Below are 20,134 nucleotides of genomic sequence, written 5' to 3' on the forward strand. Positions count from 1 at the left end.
GCCACACTTCCCTCAGTCTGCCCCTAAATAGTATCTTACCACCACTGGGTATGAAGTGAATGAATAATTCTCTGTAAAGTGTCTTTGTGACATTTGTCTGTAAAAAAGCACCATATAAAAAATAAACTTATTTAACTTAAACTTGATTTTCAACAAAAAGGTGAGAGTGACACAATACCAAACAATACCAAACAATACCAAACAATAACCGGGGCGTTGATTTGTTTGAATCACTTAAAGACCAGGCATTTATTTGAGACCAGGCGGAAAACTGGGAAAATATGATCCTCAAATTCTTTCAACCAGTATGACTATAATTTATTTTTTCACCGTTATGCGATGGCCTGGCGATACTTTGCCTACTTTATCGGCACGATTCCGGCTGCCTCGTCCCCTTTGCCACAACTTTCCTTTTACGCCACAGCTGCTACGATGATGCCGCTGCTTCCTCCGAATCACCAAACTGAAATATTATCACCAAAACTCCTCAAAACTGCATCCTTTTCCTGCCCGCTATGTTGCTTCATCTTTCTTTTTTACGTCATTTAAAAATCGAGATTTCACTGCGATGTGAATCTGGATCTGGTCCGCCACTTTTTCAATGAAGCTGAGACTGACTGGACGCAGCGCAGAGAGAATACAGCCTATCCACTCAGTCACACAACCAGTCTGGTGTGGGCAGGACTGACCTGAAGTCAAACTGCTCCTGTGTCGACTGTAAACATCACACTCTCTGTGGTGTTGCTACAGTAATCATCAAATCTTGTTTAAATAAAGAAGTTTGACTCTGTTTATTTGGAACCAACAGTTATTTATCAAACTATACACCTGCACCCGGCGTTTAAAAGGGACCCAGTGGTTAATTCATCTGAGTCAGCTCTTTCTGGGCAGATTGTGCTAAAAAACCAAGCTCAGATTAAAGACTAATTCGAGTAACAGATCTCCAGACCGAGCAGTGCCTCCGGTTGGCGTCACCGCCCAAAGGAATGTTGATGATCTGCCGCCGAGTATGAATAATGGCCCACTGCGGCGCGATGAAAAATTAGTGAAGCTTGTGAAATGAAACGCGCCTGATTCTTTTAATAAGGTCACAATTACAGAGTGGATTTTGACTCCGTGTCTCCGTTCACATGCCCCAAAAACCTGATCTGATCTGATTCCTGGAGTCCAAATGTCACGTAAACAGTTGTAACTGATGACCTCTGCACATTTTTACAAGGAAAATTATGTAAAAAAGGGCAACGTGGAAAGACAAAAATGAAGATAGAATGATACAGATTTATTTAGAGCCCTATATTACGCAAAATTGATTCTTGTGAGATTTGTTTCCTCCTCATAAACAGATCTAGTTGTGTTTTGTTTCATTCACATGTTTGAATAACTCTTTATTATTAGTCAGTCTACATCTCCAAAGCTCAACATGCTCTGTTCCACTTTGTGATGTCATGAAGTGGTAGTTTTCAAGTGAACAGCTCATTTTACGTTCAGTTCAATAGAGATTTGCATTTCCAGAGCTGAAATGATCCAAATGATTCTCGTGAAAGTGTGTGGAGTTTAAAAACACAGTGGAGCACTTCCTGTATAACCACATGACATCACAAGTAGGGGTGTAATGATATCCAAGTCTAGACCGATGAGGTTCATTTGGTCTTCCGATAATTTATGTTATTAGGTTCTTTTTTCAGACTAAGGCTGTGTTCAGACTGCAGCCTGAAGTGACCCAAATCCAATTTTTTGGCCTCTATGTTCCTGTATCTGATCTTTTATTGACAGTCTGAACCACACAGATCAAATGTTTTCAAATGTGACCCAGGACACTTGGATATGTGCTCCTGAAACTGATACATATCTGATCTTTTGACATGTGACTTCAGTGTGAACGGTCAAAGTGCATTCATCCACCTACACGTTATCAACAAGACACAAACGTCACTATTCTGTGCTGAAGTAGGCGAAAAATTGTTAATGAACTCTGTGTCACTGAAGTGAAGCACATCTCCACTCACCACTCTTGGCTCCGTCTCCACATCCACATGTTCCTTTCAACAGACGTCGCTGCCGCTGCCCACAAAAACACCACGACCAAAAACCTCGTCCTTCTCCTTCTCAATCTCCTCCTTAAAACAAGTAAGTTGTTCATGTTCTGGCTCCGGTACCAGAGGAACTTTAAAATCTCCAGGTGCTCGATGCTGCGTCCATGTTTGGACAACTTCCGTAAACACAGAGACGCTCGCTGCGGTTGACGTCGTCGTGTCTCCAGTGCACATGACACTTGGGACACTTTCGGGCCGTTTACTGTTACACAGGGGATTGAATACAAGTCGCATTTAATTGGAAATGTAAACGACCTCGCAAAAACATCGGATTTCACAAAAAAATCGGAATTGAGCGTTAAGCCCTGCAGTCTGTATGTAGCCTAAGAGTTTGTTTTCATACCTGACAGTTTCGACTGCTCACTAGCGTCTTCTTCAGAGTCACGTGATGTTGCTGTGTCGTGCCGCTCAGATGGTTTAAACAGGTTTTGTTGCTGTCTTCCTACCAGTGGAGGCAGGATGACAGCGCCACCTGCAGTCCCACTTCCTGGGGACAGTATCCCAGGTGTGTGAGAGTAAAAAAGCCCCCTTGTCCTGGTTTATTGTCCCGTGGGCACGTTTCCGTATTTCATCACTGGGACAGAGGAAAACAAACATCGTCGCTGGATTAAAGAGGCAATCGAAATACGGAAACGTGCCCACAGGACGATAAAACAGGACGACGGGCTTTTTTACTCTCACACACCTGGGATGCTGTCCTGAGGAAGTCAGACTGCAGGTGGCGCTGTCGTCCTGCCTCCACCGGTAGAAAGACAGCGCCAAAACCTGTTTAAATCATCTGAACGACACGTCACAGAAACATCACGTGACTCTGAGGAAGACGCTAGTGAGCAGTCGAAACTGTCAGGTATGAAAACAAAACTCTTGGTCTGAAAAAAGAACCTAATAAGATGTCCAAGTCTCACGATACGATATCGTCACGGTATGAACCTCACAGTACGATATTTATTGCGATATCATGGGAAAGCTCACGATATGTTGAAGATGCTCACGATTAGGGATGTAACAATATCCAAATCTCTTAGTACGATATTTATTGCGATATTTTGTGGAGGCAAAACTGTTAATATGCTTCTTTTTTCTCTTAAAGGTTGTATGGGGGAATTTTTTTTTTGTTTCAAATTGTCAGTGAAAGATTAAAATACCATTACAGAGACGCAGCAGCTTTGTAATTATGATGACCAAAAAAAAAAAAAGAACGAAAATCTATCAACTGTGGACGTAGTGAGGCCAGATAAACATCAGCCAATAGAAAACGAGGCTCCCTCATTTTCTATTGGCTGTTAGATTGTCAATCAAACTCCCTAGTATAACTGACTCGTCGGAGCGCGGGGATTACGTGGTTTATGCAGCGGTTCTTAGAGGCATTTTCGAACTGTCGCTTCCTCGCATTTCGCACAAAGTTTGTCGCGACGGCGGACGAGAATCCACGACCGGTTCGCCGCAAAAGAAAGTCCGTTTTTGAGGTCGCTGAAAGAAGAAGAGAAGTGGAAAAGTAGCAAAGCCAAACTGAGGTGATTCTTGGAGGTCTCATCCAGCGATGGCGCGACCGAAGCAGACGAAGGGTCTAAAAACTGACGCGTCGGTCGCTGAATTACTTCTAGACAGGAAACTTCAACAGTAATTCTGAACGCGCACAAGGACTGTCGCTGTATTTCTCTTCCCTTAAAAAAATCCTCTATACAACCTTTAAAACACCTTGACAAGATTTAATCCATAGAACTAAGACTTAAAAGTGTTAGAACTGCACTGAAATAGAGCAAAGGATCATGGTCTATGTAGTTCCCTCTGTCTTTTTTTTTGCTATTGCTGAACTATAACTGTTAATTTAAACAAAGAGACTTGTAATCCGATATATATTGTACTTTAACGATACGATATCACGATATTTTGGTTATTGTTACATCCCTAATCACAAGATATAATAGTGTTTTCTGTCCGAGAGAAGAAGAACTCAGTGTAAATGCGCAGGGTTTGTGTGAATGAAACAAAACACAACAAAATAAAGTTTTTACATAGTCTGAAAAGTCAAGATAAAACACAAAATGGATTTAAAGAGCACATTTTCAGGAGCCTGTGATCAGTCCGAGCGATCGTGGTCCTGTTTAGGAGTTTGATTTTCAACAAAAATGTAAGAGTGACACAAATCAGCTCACCTGCTGTAGTTTCAGCAAAGTCAGTCACGTCTAAATTAAAGATGCACTATGTAACTTCTGAGGTAAAGGGTCCACTATGTGCTCGTCTCCATGGAGATGCTATTTCTTTACCTGGAATATCCCACAGTAGGGCCAGTGTTGGGAAGGTTACTTTAAAAATGTAATCCCCTACAGATTACAGATTACACATCCCAAAATGTAGTTTGTAACGTAATCCATTAAATTACTTAAAGTGAGTAACGTAATCTGAATACTTTGGATTACTTGATATTGTCCTGGTTTTAGTCCTGATTTTAGTCCTGGTTTTAGTCCTGGTTTTAAGTCCTGGTTTAGTCCTGGTTTAGTTCTGGTTTTAGTCCTGGTTTAGTTCTGGTTTTAGTTGTGGTTTTAGTCCTGGTTTTAGTTCTGGTTTTAGTCCTGGTTTAGTCCTGTTTTTTTGTCTTGGTTTAATCCTGGTTTAGTTGTGGTTTTAGTCCTGGTTTAGTCCTGGTTTAGTTCTGGGTTTAGTTCTGGTTTTAGTCCTGATTTAGTTCTGGTTTTAGTCCTGGTTTAGTCCTGTTTTTTTGTCTTGGTTTAGTCCTGGTTTAGTTCTGGTTTTAGTTGTGGTTTTAGTCCTGGTTTAGTCCTGGATTAGTTCTGGTTTAGTTTCTGGTTTTAGTCCTGGTTTAGTTCTGGTTTTAGTCCTGGTTTAGTCCTGTTTTTTTGTCTTGGTTTAATCCTGGTTTAGTTCTGGTTTAAGATCTGGTTTTAGTCCTGATTTAGTCCTGATTTTAGTCCTGGTTTAGTCCTGTTTTTTTGTCTTGGTTTAGTTCTGGTTTAGTCCTGGTTTAGTTCTGGTTTTAGTTGTGGTTTTAGTCCTCGTTTTAGTCCTGACTTTAGTCCTGATTTTAGTCCTGGTTTTAGACCTGGTTTAATCCTGATTAAGTCCTAGTTTAACCCAAAATATGAAAACAGGAAAATCCCTCTGTGTAATCCATTTATTTCAACAAAATAACTGTAATCCAATTACCACTCACTGAAACAGTAACTGTAACTGAATACAGTTACTCATCATTTGTACTCTGATTACATAACTCCAGTACATGTAATCTGTTACTCCCCAACACTGAGTAGGGCATTAAACATATCTCTGTTTACAGGTGTCAAAAGTATCTTGTATCTGTTGTTCTGTTTTGTGCCTTTTTTAATTTGATAAATCACTGACTCAGTTCTGTTTGTGGGTTTATGTGTTTCATTCTGGGAACTTGTGTTTGAGTTCGTGTGCGTCTCTTAGTTTTACCACTCGTTTTGTGTAAACCTGCGTCACCCCTTTCGTGGCACAAATCTCATTGTCTGTTGTTTTGTTTCTTAGTTTACATTATTTTCTGTATATTAGTCTGTTTTGTTACTTTCCACCTTGGTTTATTTTTACTTCCCTCACCCCAATCGAGCTGCGTCGTAACAAATCGGGGGCTCGTCCGGGATCATAATACCCAATCCCACCTTCAATAAACTGGCCTGCATGACCCCTTTTTGTGGCACAAAACTCATTGTCTGTTGTATTGTTTCTTAGTTTAGGTTATTTTCTGTATTTATTTTAGTCTGTTTTGTTAATTTACCTGTTAAAACCCTGTTAATTAAACATTATTTAATTTATTTCATTTAACATCTTGGTTTTTTGTTACTGGGTCTGAGTTCTGCTATGATTATGTTAGAATCAGGGTCAAGCTGATGAGTTCGTTCTAACGTGAAAAGGGTGAATGTTTTGACAATTAAAATTTGACAATCATATACTATTTTCATGGTGTTTTATTGTTTAGTAAGTATTATAAGATTATTATAAGTAAGTATTATGATTAAAAACTACTCTCATTTATTGTCGTATTGAGAGAAAATCAAATAGCTCTGAGGTCTTGTCTAGAGCCCTGCAGTTCCGCACAAACCACTGCGACGCGGGACACATTTTGAAAGCTCGCTGCGGGCGCGGCCGGGAGTGGGGCTAAACAACGCGGGAGCGGGTGGGAGGGACGATAAACTGCAGTCAAATTAAATATGAGTATAAAGTAAAATATAAAAAAGATGAATGTAAGAATATCATGCATAATTTGTGCTGGAGATTTTATTTGGCATTAATATAAACATTTTAAGCAGCAGACTGTCCCCCTTCCCGCACACTGCGCAGACTGACCCACCCGTCCCGTACGGCGTGCGAACAGTCCCCCCGCTTCCCTTACGCCACGCGGACAGTCCCTTCCAAGTACGCCGCGTGAACAGTCCCCCTCGCTTCCCTTACACCGCGCGAACAGTCCTTCCTTCCAGTACGCCCACGTGAACAGTCCCCTCCGCGTCCCTTACGCCGCGCGAACAGTCCCCCGCGTCCCTTACGCCGTGCGAACAGTCCCCCCGCGACCCTTACGCCGCGCGCAGTCCCCCGTCTTACGCCGCGAACAGTCCCCCGCGTCCCTTACGCCGTGCGAACAGTCCCCCCGCGTCCCTTACGCCGCGCGAACAGTCCCCCCTTCCATGCGTCGTGCTGGCTGCGCAACAAAACCAGAACTAAACCAGGTCTAAAAACTGCTCTAAAACCAGGACTAAAACAGGATTTAGCCAGGACTTAACCATGCCGCTGGATCGCTCACCGCGCCTCTTCTCATACGCAGCCCAGTTTCTTTCGCTTCTCCGTGTTTGATAGAGTTTAATAAAGCAAAGGTTCCCATCCTGCGGGACTTGCGGGCGCGGGACAAAATATTGCAGATGCGGGCGGGAGCGGGACTGAAAATTACAATTCTTTGCGGGAGCGGGACTCAAAATTCTGTCCCGCGCAGACCTCTAGTCTCGGCCATTAGTGGCACTGAGGACAATCGGTTGGGGGCCCCTCCAGGTTCAGGGGCCCCAGGCGAGCTCCTACTTTTGCCTAATGGTAGCGCTGCCTCTGCTTAAAGTATGCAGGCTCGCTTCTCCGTAGATCTGAGCATTAATCCTGTCTCCAATGTGATTACCAAGTTTATTTATGTTCATATTGTGGAATAATCCAGGCAAAAAACTGTAATATCTCCATGGAGACAAGCAGATGATGGAGCTTCCACCAGAAAAGTTACACAACGCACCATGAATTAAAGTCAAACTTGAGTAACACAGCTTCAGACAAATCAGTGCCCCCAGCTAAAAAAAAAAAAAAAAGAACTTAAAATGTGATCTAAAATTAAATAAAGTCTCTATAAACGGGGTAAGTGAGGACAGTTTTTGTTCTCGTATCTCTGCATCAGGGGACAGAGTCTGCACCAAATTCGAGTCATGCCCGTCCAATGAACGACTGGAAACCATGGCAACGCAGTTCATTTTAGACCGTTCCTAACTTGATTTGGTTGATTTCGTTCAGTCAAAACCAACCAAGAAATCTCCACTGGTTAGTCTCATGTCCGTAGGTGTTGGGTTGTTAAAATAATGACAGAAAATTAGTCGTATTCAGGAGAAGTTTTAACATGCTTTTAGTCAAATCAAGACTTTCTGTGACTAGTTTAGAGTTTTTGTTATTATTTACAAGTCAAAATAAACCTTTATACACTTCATTTCAATGTAAATTTGATAAAATAATAATACATAAGTTTAAAGTTTTTCAAAAGAAACTTAAAGATGCGTCACAAAGGCAAGAAAAAGAGACTAGACTACAGCAAAATACACAAAAAATAACATTATTGGAGAGTTATGCAATCTGGAACTGGTAAGTTTTTAACATTTTTAAAGATTGTAGTGAGTCAGGAGTTAGTTTTGGAGAATAAAATAATAAATAAACTTGACATAAAACTGATATAAGACTAAAAAACTTTGAAAATCTTTAGAACAGTCAAAAATTCTTAAGCGTAGACTAAATGAAAACGGAAAAAAAGAGTTTTAGGTTAAATTTCACATTTCGTTTTTGCATTAATTTGATCAAAACAGTATTTTTTAAAAGTTTACTAAAAGTTAATTTCTGGAAAACACAAGTTCATATTTAGCCTCGGCGCGCGTAACTCACCATTCTGATCGTTCTTTGGCGCTGCGTAAAGTCTCCATTTGATCCATAAAGTTACCCAGACGCACTCCAAACCTCTCCAAACGCGCCGTATCTCCGCGATAAGTCCCCATGTTGGCTTCAGGCGAATAAAAAACAGGTAACAACGCAGAGACAGCGCAGAGAAAGCGGATGGAGGAGAGAGTTAAGTCCGTGTCCAGCTTCGGTGTCGCGCTCCGTGGACTGAACTGGCATCGGGGGCAATCACGCAGAGGCACTCGGGAAAGTTTGAGTGCCTAAAAGGAGCGCGGAGGGGGCGTGGTGCCAAAGTGGGAATTAAAAAACCCCAGGAGGTCTGACAGTCGCTACATGGAATTAGAAGTATAAAACAATAAGTTATGAAATGTAAGATATAGGCTGATATTTTGAGAAGTTTACGTTTTTATGAAGGTTTTGGGGTTTTATAGATACGCTGTGGGAAAGAGCCACGAGGATAAAGTTTGGTCAGTCCACTTGTAGCCTACGTAAGACACTATGGCGCCATCCACTGGACAATAGGGAGTTGTGCCACCACATAATCACTATAGTTTTTAAACATTTACATACTGGCTGATTAGTGTGAATTGAATTTATTGATATTATTGAAAAGAAATAAGAAAGTAGAAGTAATTACGTAAAAATACAGTAAAAGAGTTAGCTTTTTAAACTTAGACCTACAACTCTGTATATAGGTTTACAAGTGACTTTAACTAATTAACTAACTAACTAACTAACGCACACGTATCCATGTTGAATAAGTAAACAAAGTAGCATTGTTGTGGTAATTTTAATAGACTATTTTATTTTATTTTACTTCATTTTGTTTTATTTTTATTTATTTATTTATTTATTATAAAGTAACCTTGTTGTGCTGATTTTAATTGACTATTTAATTTTATTTTACTTTATTTTATTTATTTTTTTTCAGTTTTCTTTTTATTTCCTATTTATTTATTTATTTGTATGTATATTTATTTATTTATTTGTATATTTATTTATTTATTTTAAAGTAGCCTATTTTATTTTACTTTATTTTGTTTTATTTTATTTTTGTTTTATTTTTATTTATTTATTTTAAACTAGCTTTGTGGTCATTTTTAACAAACTAGTTTTTACTTTATTTTGTTTTATATTATTTTACTTTACGTTGTTTTTTTATTTAATTTTTATTACCTAACAGTGACATAAGTTCGTTTTCAGGCGCCAAGAGGTTTTACAGCTCATAAACGCGCCTGTAGTTCGTTTTGTAAGCGCGTCTCACCAAAACAAAAAAAAAAACTACAAATCCCCTCCGACCTGTCGCCGCTCGATGACGTAGGCACGGCGAATTTTCACGAAGGTTACAGAACAGGAACAGTTGCGTCAGAAAACTGCGCACTCGGATCTGAAAGGTGAACGATAAACGCTTCTCTGCTGGTGAGTGAGTTTATTTGACATTTTTAACGTATAATATCGCGTATTTTTGTATTTTTGAAGTGTCATGCAGAGAATATTTAACGTAATCTCAATTTGGTGGCGATCCTGGTAAATTATCCGGTTTAATAGCCGGATTTTTTGCACGCCAAATCCGTACGCAGTTACATCGTGTTAGCACATGTCATGTTTACAGTTTATAAGGTCACTATTAACTTAGATTTTACGTATATTTAAGGTTTGATTTAATTTATTTTCGTTGTAATATGTTAAATACCGAAATATCCAAACTTTACTTTCGTTTTTGTTTTTTTTTTAGCTCGTAGCATTTTTAGTGCTATTGTATTGAGATTAAAATAACAAAAATGGTTTAGGAAACTGTTAAATATCACATTATGTTTTCTTTTTATTAAGTACTTATCCTCATTAATTAAACAAAATGACGTGGATTTTTTATTATTATTATTATTTTAAAGTTACGTAAAATATAAATCAGTAGGTACAGTTTAGTTTATTTTAGTGTTCTTATTTATTTTATTTATTTATTTGTATAAATTTTGAGACATTTGGTGAACAAAACAAAACGGCATGACTCAGCAATTTCATAACCACAGAATATCGCGTAGAAATTAGAACTGGGTATCGTTAAGAAGTTGCCGATACGATACATAACTCGATACAGTGCACTTTCGGTTCGATACGATATATATTTCAGTTCGATTCAATACGGTTCAAAAAAGTCTTTGTTAAACCACTTCTTGTGCAAAGTTAAAAAGAAACACAAACATTTTAATTATTAAAACTGTGAAAATGTCAAGCAACAAAACTGTAGCTGTAATAAAATAATTTAGTAAAATACACCAAAAAATACTATATTGATACAGCAGCCCACGATATCGATACGGTATCATCACATTAAACGATACGATATATCGATATTTCAGTATTTTTGCACACTCCTAGTAGAGAAAAAAGAGAAAACTTCTATCAGAAACCTAAAACTACCATTACCACATTTCAAATAGTGATTGGTTTATCATTAAAACTACAATCTCATATGAATATTTATTTCTTACAAAAGCCGAGTGATGTCATACATTTGTGTAACTCGAGTTTGCCTTCCAGGGGGTTCAGTTCTTGTCTTCTCTACGTCTTGAGGAACATCTGACAATTTAATTCAGAAACAATATATTTATCTCTTTTGTTAATATGAGCATTATTATTGTAAATTTTGTTATCCTGAAATGAATGCAGTTTGTAATGTAGTTAAAGACTAAACTTAAAACTCACCTCTTCTTCCTGGGGTTTCATACAAGCTTAAAGACAATTTACGGTTCAGCGTCATATCGTCTCCGTCACCGACATGCACCTCCGAAATTTTCTAACTATGCGTCGAAACGAAGCAGACAGCAGGGGAAGCGACGCAGACGATAAGGTCTGTGATCGGTCGTCTCTACCACCGCTCTACAGACATTTACTGTACTCTGCTTTCCTTTCTCAAAGGGTGATCAGATTTTCAGAAAATAAAAAAAAAACTAGGACATTCCTGGTTTGTGGTGGTTGGTAATAATGAAACTGTGAAATAAGTGCATAATTAAGGAAAATTGTTCTGCACTCGGCACTAATGTGAGTCAGTATAGTGACACTTTCTTTGTGTTTTGGTTGTTTTTAAGCAGCTTTTCTGTATTTTACCAAAACAAATGACAATTTATGCCTCTGTTTACTGATGGCAGGATCGGATTGGTCAAAAATAGGGACACCTGGGACAGTTCTTCTGTAAAATTAAGACAAATCACTGGTTTTGTATAAATCTGCTGGGACAGGGGACACAGGGCTCAAAACTGGGACTATCCCGGGTAAACAGGGACGTCTGGTCAAACTATACTAACTAGACAAGATATCTTGGTGTTTTATTGTAGTTTTCGCATGTGTTATCTTATCTGTATGTCTGTTTCTTCTGTTTCTGTGGACTTTTAGTTTGTGGTGGTAAAAAAAAAAACAATTCAGTGATAAATCTCGATACTCCATTGCACAATTTTTTTTTATCATTTCAAAGTGTCTCAATAGTTTAAAGTCACAAGTTCTGTTTACTGTTCTCATAATTTTAAATATTAATTGCCTTTCTTCCAGTTTTGTTCTGGTGAAGATATACCCCATCATACACAATTATTGATAAATCATTATATATTGTCCTTTGTTTTGGGATATATCGTGACACGTATATCGTAATACACTTTGGTCAGCTGAAGTCGTTTTAAATGTGCTAAATAAATAAACTTGAATTGAATATACTGATAATACTTTAGTTTCTCGTCTTCACAGGTGAGCAGGACATTTTGATAATGACGTTTTCTCTCTGTCAGGTGAACCTTAAACCCAGTCAGATCATGTTGGTGGCGAGGCTGGCGAGCCTCCGGGCCGTTCCTCTCTCTGGGCTGCGTCCCGTTTTCACTCAGAGTTTTCCCGCGCTCAGGACTTCCTGTCTGAAGCCCGCTGCCCCCCTGCTCCGACAACAACAGGTGAACAGCTGGGAAACATTTTCATTTTTAACATTAATGACTTTAAAGTGCAGACGCTTTTGTTAGTTTTCTGAACAAATATTCTTTTGTCGAATTATCATCGAATCTCTGTTAGTTATTAAATCGTCAGCTACATACACACATGCATATAACAGTCTGCTCTTTACTCTTGCTCTGCTTTACACTGTTTTATTTTTTTATTTAACCAGGAAATCCCATTTAGATTAGTTTCTTTTTCAAGACAGGTCTGGCCAACGAGTAATCACAGTCGGTACAAAACATTAAAATCGCAAAGAGTCACATTAAAAAACATGTTCATCTCTCAAGAAAAACACACAAGTTTCTGTCTCCGCACCAGGGTCCCAGTTTGTGCTGTGAAGGTCAAATCAAAGGACAGATTCCTCGTGGTGTGGCGTCCTGTGGTGGTGGAGCTGTTTGAGTTAAACTGTTTTTTTTTTTTTTCTTCTTGTGTTTCAGGGTTTGTCGACCAAGTCAAGGTTTGGTTTCAGGAAAGGTCGATCGGCCAGAGAGACGCTCAAAGAGGCGGCGTTTGGGCCTGTTTCAGAGACCGCCATCAAAAGTAACGACACGCTCTCCTCACTCACATCACAGATAATCTCACACGTCTATCCATAGTGCAGTCAGATTTATTTCTTAAGACAGTGAAGATTAAAACAGGATGTGACAGGGTTATGTTTTGTAGACATGATTTTGTATGTTACGTTTGTGTTTCTCTGAAAAGTCTGTTTCCTGTCCAGTCGACAGCACAGGGAGGCTGATCCTGGCCGGAGGAGCTGCAGTGGGTTTGGGAGCTCTGTGTTATTATGGACTGGGAATGTCCAACGAGATCGGGGCCATCGAGAAAGCTGTGTAAGTTTGAATCGTTTCCTCTACTTTATAACCATGTATCACTGCCACAAAACTACACTTTAGACCCATTTTCATTCACGCTCCTAAGGCATGTTTTATAAGAATTGTTTTAACCACAACGTTTTCCTCCTCCTGTTTTCCTCAGGATCTGGCCTCAGTACGTGAAGGACCGGATCCACTCCACGTACATGTATTTTGCCGGGAGTGTGGGTCTGACGGCTCTGTCTGCTGTGGCTGTGAGCAGGACGCCCGCTCTGCTCGGCCTCATGATGAGGGGCTCCTGGCTGGTACGAGACACACATTTTTGTTTAACTTATTTTATCCTTTATGGTTAGATATTAGTTTGTTAACTGTAAATCTTGTGTCCTTTCAGGCGATCGGGGCGACCTTTGCGGCCATGATTGGAGCCGGGATGTTGGTGAGGTCCATTTCTTATGAGCACAGCCCGATGCCCAAACACTTGGCCTGGATGCTCCACGCAGGTAAGAACCACAACACTGTCTTCTGTCCACAGACTGTGTGTAGAAGTGGACTGAGGGAGAGTGGCGTCACCTGTAGCGTTCGGCTCAAGCAAGATGAATCGATTCTAGCAGTTATAGCAGCTCATTTGCAACCGAGCTCCATTTTTAGAATCTTTGTGGGTCAGGACTGAGCTTGTTGTTGAGGTGCTTATCCCTCCTTACACAACTGGTCTGATAACTGTCAATTAAACCTGCTGCTAAAAGTGCAGCTGTCTGTGTGCGAGTGAGACAATGTTTATTGAACTTTTTACATTTTGACCACAATGGAATTGAAGTGATAAGTTTATAATTTATCAGTCAGTTGACACAGTATCTCTTGCTTAGGATTCTTATTTGTATAGTTCAGGAGTCAAACTCAAAATCACAGAGGCCCAAAGTTAAAAACTGGGACTAAGTCGTGGGCCAAACTAAATATTTATTGAAAATTTTCAACAACACCTGCATGTTTTCTCTTCTTTCGAGATATGTAATCTTATTAAAATAAAAGTTTACTAATAGTTTTGCTTAAACATTGAATACAGAACAAGCAGAATATAAAATATTAACACAATTTAAAATAAATAATGTCTCTATAGTTGATCTGTAGCCGGAGGACCAGCTCTAATACAGATTTGATTTGATTTCGTGGGCAATATTTGGCTGACATGTCTGGTGTAGTTACACTATTTCACCACCAGATGGCAGCCAAACCCTTTTAAAAGTCTTGTCCAAGCTGCTCATGTGCTTATTATTATTGTACCAGTGTTTCCTTTTTAATCATTTCTCTAATTAAGGCCTTTGTGATTTGTTAACTCAGAGTAATTTAACTTACAAATGCAACCATGGAACTGTCCTTGGTCACACATTCACCAACATTCTCAGACTGTTTAATATGTTAATAGATGTTGACCACAGTGGTGTTGTTGTTTCTCCTCCAGGCGTGATGGGGGCAGTGATCGCTCCTCTGACTCTCCTGGGCGGTCCCCTGATGATGCGTGCCGCCTGGTACACGGCGGGCATCGTGGGCGGACTCTCCACCGTCGCCATGTGTGCGCCCAGCGAGAAGTTCCTGTACATGGGAGGGCCTCTGGCGGTCGGGTTCGGAGTCGTCTTCGCTTCTTCCATCGGTAAAAACTCAGAACTTTAGTACAAACACAGACCTGTTAGTCTTATTATGCAGGCCTTTTTAAATGCTTTTCTTGTTTTAGCAGGTCATAACAGCAAAAGAGCGCTCTACTAAGTACTAAAGATGCTTGTCATAAAGGGGTTGAATAATTTTGAGACCGCAGTAGTTTATAAAAGGAGCATTTTGTGTTGAATTTGAAGAAATCACTTGTAATATTAGTTGTGTTGAGCTATTTAACTCTTTCCCCCATGAAGACGACATTTGACGACCCCCCGTACCCTTAATGACGACTTTTGACACTAAAGACGTGATTTGACGACCTTTAGAAACGACTCGGGTTTTCACATTTAAACAGAGACTGCGACAGGTCGGGGCCACTACAACCCACACTAGACTGACCAATAGGATTCAAGGATATGTTTTCGACGATTTTTTTCCGAAGTTAATCGAAGTAGTGACGAATGGTAGCTTCCGGAAAAAACACAACACGAAACACGTGCAATGGAAAGTGATGATGAAGTTGATTATAAAGTGGAAAACGGCGATAGCGACGGACTTACAGAGATTGAATCTTACGAAGGTGAGAATGCCGCTGATGCGTCTGTGTGGAGTCCTGCGATATCCAAACAAACTATCTGAGCTTTATACTCGATTATGAACCAAAATTGCCCTGAAATCTGGATGTTTCTCAGGCGAGTCCTTTAAAATATTTCTGTCTTTTTTTCCAAGATGTGATGTATTGACAGAATCGCTACAGAAACAAACACTTATGCTGGAGCTCTGCACATGAGAAAGTAAACAAGATGACAAATACTGGACACACTGACGGGGAAGAGTTTTATTATTATATTATTATATTATAATAAGTTAAATGAGTTGAATAAGTTTAATGGAAAAAACGAATTGGTGCACACAGGTGAACAACAGGTAAAAACAGGTGCACACTTGGCTGTACTGTATCTGGTGATATGAAATCTGTTTAAATACTTTGACAAAGTATATTTTTAATTTTTTTTATGAATACAGTACTCAGAACATGCAGATATCAGATGCTGAATGTAGTTTTTTTGTTTTCGATTTTGCACCTGACCAGGTAAACTCTCATTTTCATTGAGCTGTTATAAACCTGTAAATGAGTTGAATCACATTTAAACATCCATAAATGAAGAGTTCAGAGTCGAAAATTTCCAGAGATACAAATATGTCTGTGTTTCAATTAAGTTCATGAGTGTAAAATTAATTTATATCGTGGAAGTCTGTTTTCTTTTATGCAGTTATGCTCTATGGGTAGAACTAGTAACACATGTCTGGGTTGTTCCTAGTCGGCGTCCAGGGGGGAAAGAGTTAAATTGTTCTTGTTTGGTTTATTTTTTGTAAACAGCTGCTAGTTTGTACGTTTTACCAATAAACCTAATATGTAAGTGTATTTGAGTTTTGTTGTTCCTCCTCCTCCTCCTCCAGGCTCGATGTTCCTGCCCCCCACCTCTGCCCTGGGCGCGGGGCTGTACTCTGTGGCCGTGTACGGGGGCCTGGTGCTCTTCAGTCTGTTCCTGTTGTACGACACTCAGAAGGTGATAAAGAGAGCAGAGACACACCCCCCGCCGCACTACTACGGAGTCCAGAAGTACGACCCCATCAACGCGTACGTACAGTTTTTATCTTTGTTTTACTTCGAGTTAAAGAGCCGGTGTTCCGCTATTTTCTGATCTATGTTATGATGATGTTTTTACTCGTCACAAACAGACCTGGAGTTGTGTTTTTTTGTTTTTTTTTTTCATTCACACATGTTTAACACACAACACATTTAGGCGGCGTTCTTCTCTCAAACAGAAAACACTGTTCCATCTTTAAACTTCCCACATCTTCACTAGAATCATTTGGATCATTTCAGCTCTGGATATCTGCAGAACAAAAAGTAAAAAAGTAGCTGTTAAAACTACCTCTTCATAACATCACAAGGTAGAGCAGAACATTTTGAGTTTTGGAGATGGAGGCATAAAGTGTTACTCAGACGTGTGAATGAAACAAAACACAACTCCAGGTCTGTTTTTGAGGAGGTAACAACATTATAACACGACTTAACTCTTTCCCCCATGAAGACGACATTTGACGACCCCCCTGTTTCCTTAATGACGACTTTTGACTCCTCCGCTGTTTCACTAAAGACGTGATTTGACGACCTTTAGAAATGGCTCGGTTTTTCACATTTAAACAGAGACTGTGATCGGTCGGGGCCACTACAACCCACACTAGACTGACCAATAGGATTCAAGGATATGTTTTCGACGATTTTTTCCGAAGTTAATCGAAGTAGTGACGATTGTAGCTTCCGGAAAAAACACAACACGAAACACGTGCAAAGCTATTTGGTCGTGACTAGGGATGGGCATTCGATGAAATTTTCTTAATCGATCGTCAGAAGAATTAACGATCGATTATCGATTAATCATTAACGTTTTTATATTAAAATGATCATCATTATTATTACTATCTGCACTAATCTGCATAAATAAATTCAACTTTACGACATATAAACCGTAACGACTCTAGAGCCACATCAGCTGTTTGACATTATAATGTGTTTAATTCAGTTTTGTTCAAATCTCACAGAAACAAAACTTAAAACCACATCACTAATTTACATAAACTAAGTGAAGATAAAACTCCAGCTCTTGTGTCGCTGATGTGGTTCAACTTTCTGTTGGATTAAAAGACATGACTCAGGTGAATACAGGTCAGTGTGACCAGATTTGCGTTTTTGTCAAAACCAGGACAGCGTACGGGGGGAGGGGGGCGGGGCCTCGTCATCCACATTGAGCGACTCTCACCTGGTAAAAACTTTTTCCCACTGGACACAGAAACATATGTGCTGCTTTATACACTGTGCACATGGACTCACACTTGTCCCAACGCAACGGAAAGTGTGGAATTTCTTGTACAAATCATCGTTAAATCCACATTTGTGCTTCGGTTCGTTACAGACTGACCCACTGTTTGTGTCTCGCTCCTTCTGATGCAGAGACACATGTACACACCTGTTTGGTCACGACACACACAGCAACATACATTCGGTTTGTTGATTAAAATAAACGTAATCGATGAAATTCTTAATGATCAATTATCGATCGATTAATCATGCCCATCCCTAGTCGTGACGTTTGTAATGCGCCGCTAACAGGGCTAACTGGTATATGAAGCTTTCCCCAAATCCCGTAGGAAGAAGGACAATAACGTCTTTCCTCTTGATAAAAGTCACCAAACATTCTCTTTGTTCCGGCTTTAAATCCTCGATCTCAGGAATCGTTGCCAACACAGAATGTATATGGATCTTTGCTGATTGGCTGGTGCCCGAACTCGCATTTCCAGGGTTCTTGCAAACAGTCTGTTGTTTTATGATTCCTGACCGAGTCGCTGGACAGAAATGAAACTGAGCGGAGGCACTAGGTGGTGCCAACCTGGCTAGAGGTTTTATGCCATACGGTTCAAAGTTCGCAGTTCGCTTTATTGTCAATTTCTTCACATGTACTGGACATACAAAGGAATCGAAATTACGTTTCTCCTTGTCGCATGCATAGACAAGACAGGACAAACATTAAAGTACAAGACAGGACATTTACGTGCACAGACACAACAAATAACATCATCTGTGACCACAACAGTAACCACAGATATATAAATTATGCTAAAAACACCAGTGTAAAGGACAGTGCAGTTCAAGTCAGATCAGGTATCAGCAGCAGCAGGTATATCTCCGTCTCCATGGAAACAAGCAGGAGTCAGGTTTATGGAGAGAGGACACACGTTTTTCTACATTGCAATAAAAACAACTTATTTTTACTGTATATTTTGGCTAAGACGTCCCATACTTTGACTTTAAAACGACAAAGGACAGATGAGCCGATGTTGAGTCAGATTCAATTATAATATTACAAGTTTTGCCTTTTATATATTTGTCATTATGTCCCATTTTAAGGATTCTTCATCACGGTTTTTATGTTTTTGTGTTGGGCAGGTGTATGGGGATCTACATGGACACTCTGAACATCTTCATGAGGCTCGTGATGATTCTGGCGAACGGAGGAGGAGGAAAAAGGAAGTAAAAATACAAGAAATACAACTTGGGCTGCGTCTCAATTCTCTCTCTCTCTCCTCGCTTCCTTCTCCTCGATCCTCTGTTCTCTGGATTTCCTCACCCATTTCCCGCAGAATCGAGGAGAAGGAATCGAGGAAAGAGAAATTAAAAGTGGCCGTAAATTCACTTTAACAGAGCTACACCACCTTCTCTTCTCTAACTCCAAAATAATAAATACATTCTATCTCTGCAAATGAGAAATGGAGAACGGACTGGTTTAGGGGACAATATCATTCACAAGCACTTCTTCTTAAGGATTCTTGGTTTAAAAAATGGTTGAAAATGCTGAAAGTTAATGTAATTTAGCTTGTTTTATATTTATTTTAAAGCTGCAGTGTGTAGCTTTTGGGTTTGGTGATCCGTCAGCTGCTTTTTTTCTGTGGATATGTCATTGCTGTGCCTGGAAAGTTCCGCAGTGTGGCATTAAACAGCTCGTTTATTTAATGACAGGTGGTTTTATCGCTCAAAAATACGTCGAAAAACAGATCTGACCTGTAACTTGGTCTGGTTTAAAGCCACACTGTGGAACATTCCAGGCAAAACAATAAAATCTCCATGGGGAAAAAGCATTTGACGGACCCTCCCACCAGAAAAGTTACACAGTGCAGCTTTAACTTTAGCAGAAATAACTCGTCATAGCTCATAACTGAAGGTCGTGAGTGGGTGAAATGTCTGACTCCGACTGTTGTGGGTGAAAGAAAAGATGTTTGTTCATGTGTTAATGAAAAATATAATAATTTCACAAATAAAATCTAAAAAAAAAAAAAGTGTTTTGTCAGTAAATTCTTTAAATATGAAGCAAAACATTTCTACAAATCTTACATATTTTGTCTGTTATGATACAACTGACACAAAGTCTTCAAGCATCTGTTTTTTAAAGGGTAAAAAATACATGAAAATCCATGTTAACCCAGTTTATACATCATCTACTCATACATGTGAGTTTTCCGTATCACATAAAATCAGGGAGCTGATTAAATGTGATACGTAGTGCGAAAAAAAAATCTGTCAAAATGTTTTAGTACGACTTTGGGAAACTACGAAGCCACACCGCTTGATGGATTGTCGGAGCATTATGTAGTTATTTTTAAATACATTTTTGTGACCGTTCTGGAGTATAAGTCACACCAGCCAAAAAATATGTAATGAAGAGGAAAAAAACACGAGTCACACGTTTAGCGGAAATGTATTTGATAAAATCAGAGACCAGCAACTGACATTTCATCTTGAAAGGCAAGTTCTAGTAAAAACAACAGACTGAATATGTGTTAATATTAATGTAACATTAACAGTTCTTCAGATAATTATACCAAACT

General features: G+C 39.5%; 2 protein-coding genes across 2 annotated transcripts in view; one reads left to right on the forward strand and one right to left on the reverse strand.

Moving 5' to 3' along the window:
- The window catches only part of LOC110169106 (carbohydrate sulfotransferase 3-like), a 55,317-nt gene extending 46,869 nt beyond the window's left edge, over positions 1-8,448 (reverse strand). Inside the window, exon 1 of the mRNA XM_055150151.1 lies at positions 8,244-8,448. The gene's annotated coding sequence lies outside the window, so the exon portion shown is untranslated. The remainder of the gene's footprint in view (positions 1-8,243) is intronic.
- Positions 8,449-9,562: 1,114 nt separating this feature from the next.
- On the forward strand, positions 9,563-19,578 carry ghitm (growth hormone inducible transmembrane protein). Its single transcript, XM_020934620.2, has 9 exons — positions 9,563-9,674; positions 12,035-12,190; positions 12,668-12,770; positions 12,949-13,060; positions 13,206-13,347; positions 13,434-13,542; positions 14,499-14,687; positions 16,148-16,328; positions 18,699-19,578. Exons 2-9 carry the CDS (start codon positions 12,059-12,061, stop codon positions 18,784-18,786), a joined length of 1,056 nt encoding a protein of 351 aa, XP_020790279.1. The 5' UTR covers positions 9,563-9,674; positions 12,035-12,058; the 3' UTR covers positions 18,787-19,578.
- The last annotated feature ends 556 nt before the right edge of the window (positions 19,579-20,134 follow it).

This window comes from Boleophthalmus pectinirostris, unplaced genomic scaffold, assembly GCF_026225935.1.
Source record: "Boleophthalmus pectinirostris isolate CB_2022bp ecotype Guang Dong unplaced genomic scaffold, ASM2622593v1 HiC_scaffold_14, whole genome shotgun sequence".
In the NCBI taxonomy this organism is placed as follows: Eukaryota; Metazoa; Chordata; class Actinopteri; order Gobiiformes; family Gobiidae; genus Boleophthalmus; species Boleophthalmus pectinirostris.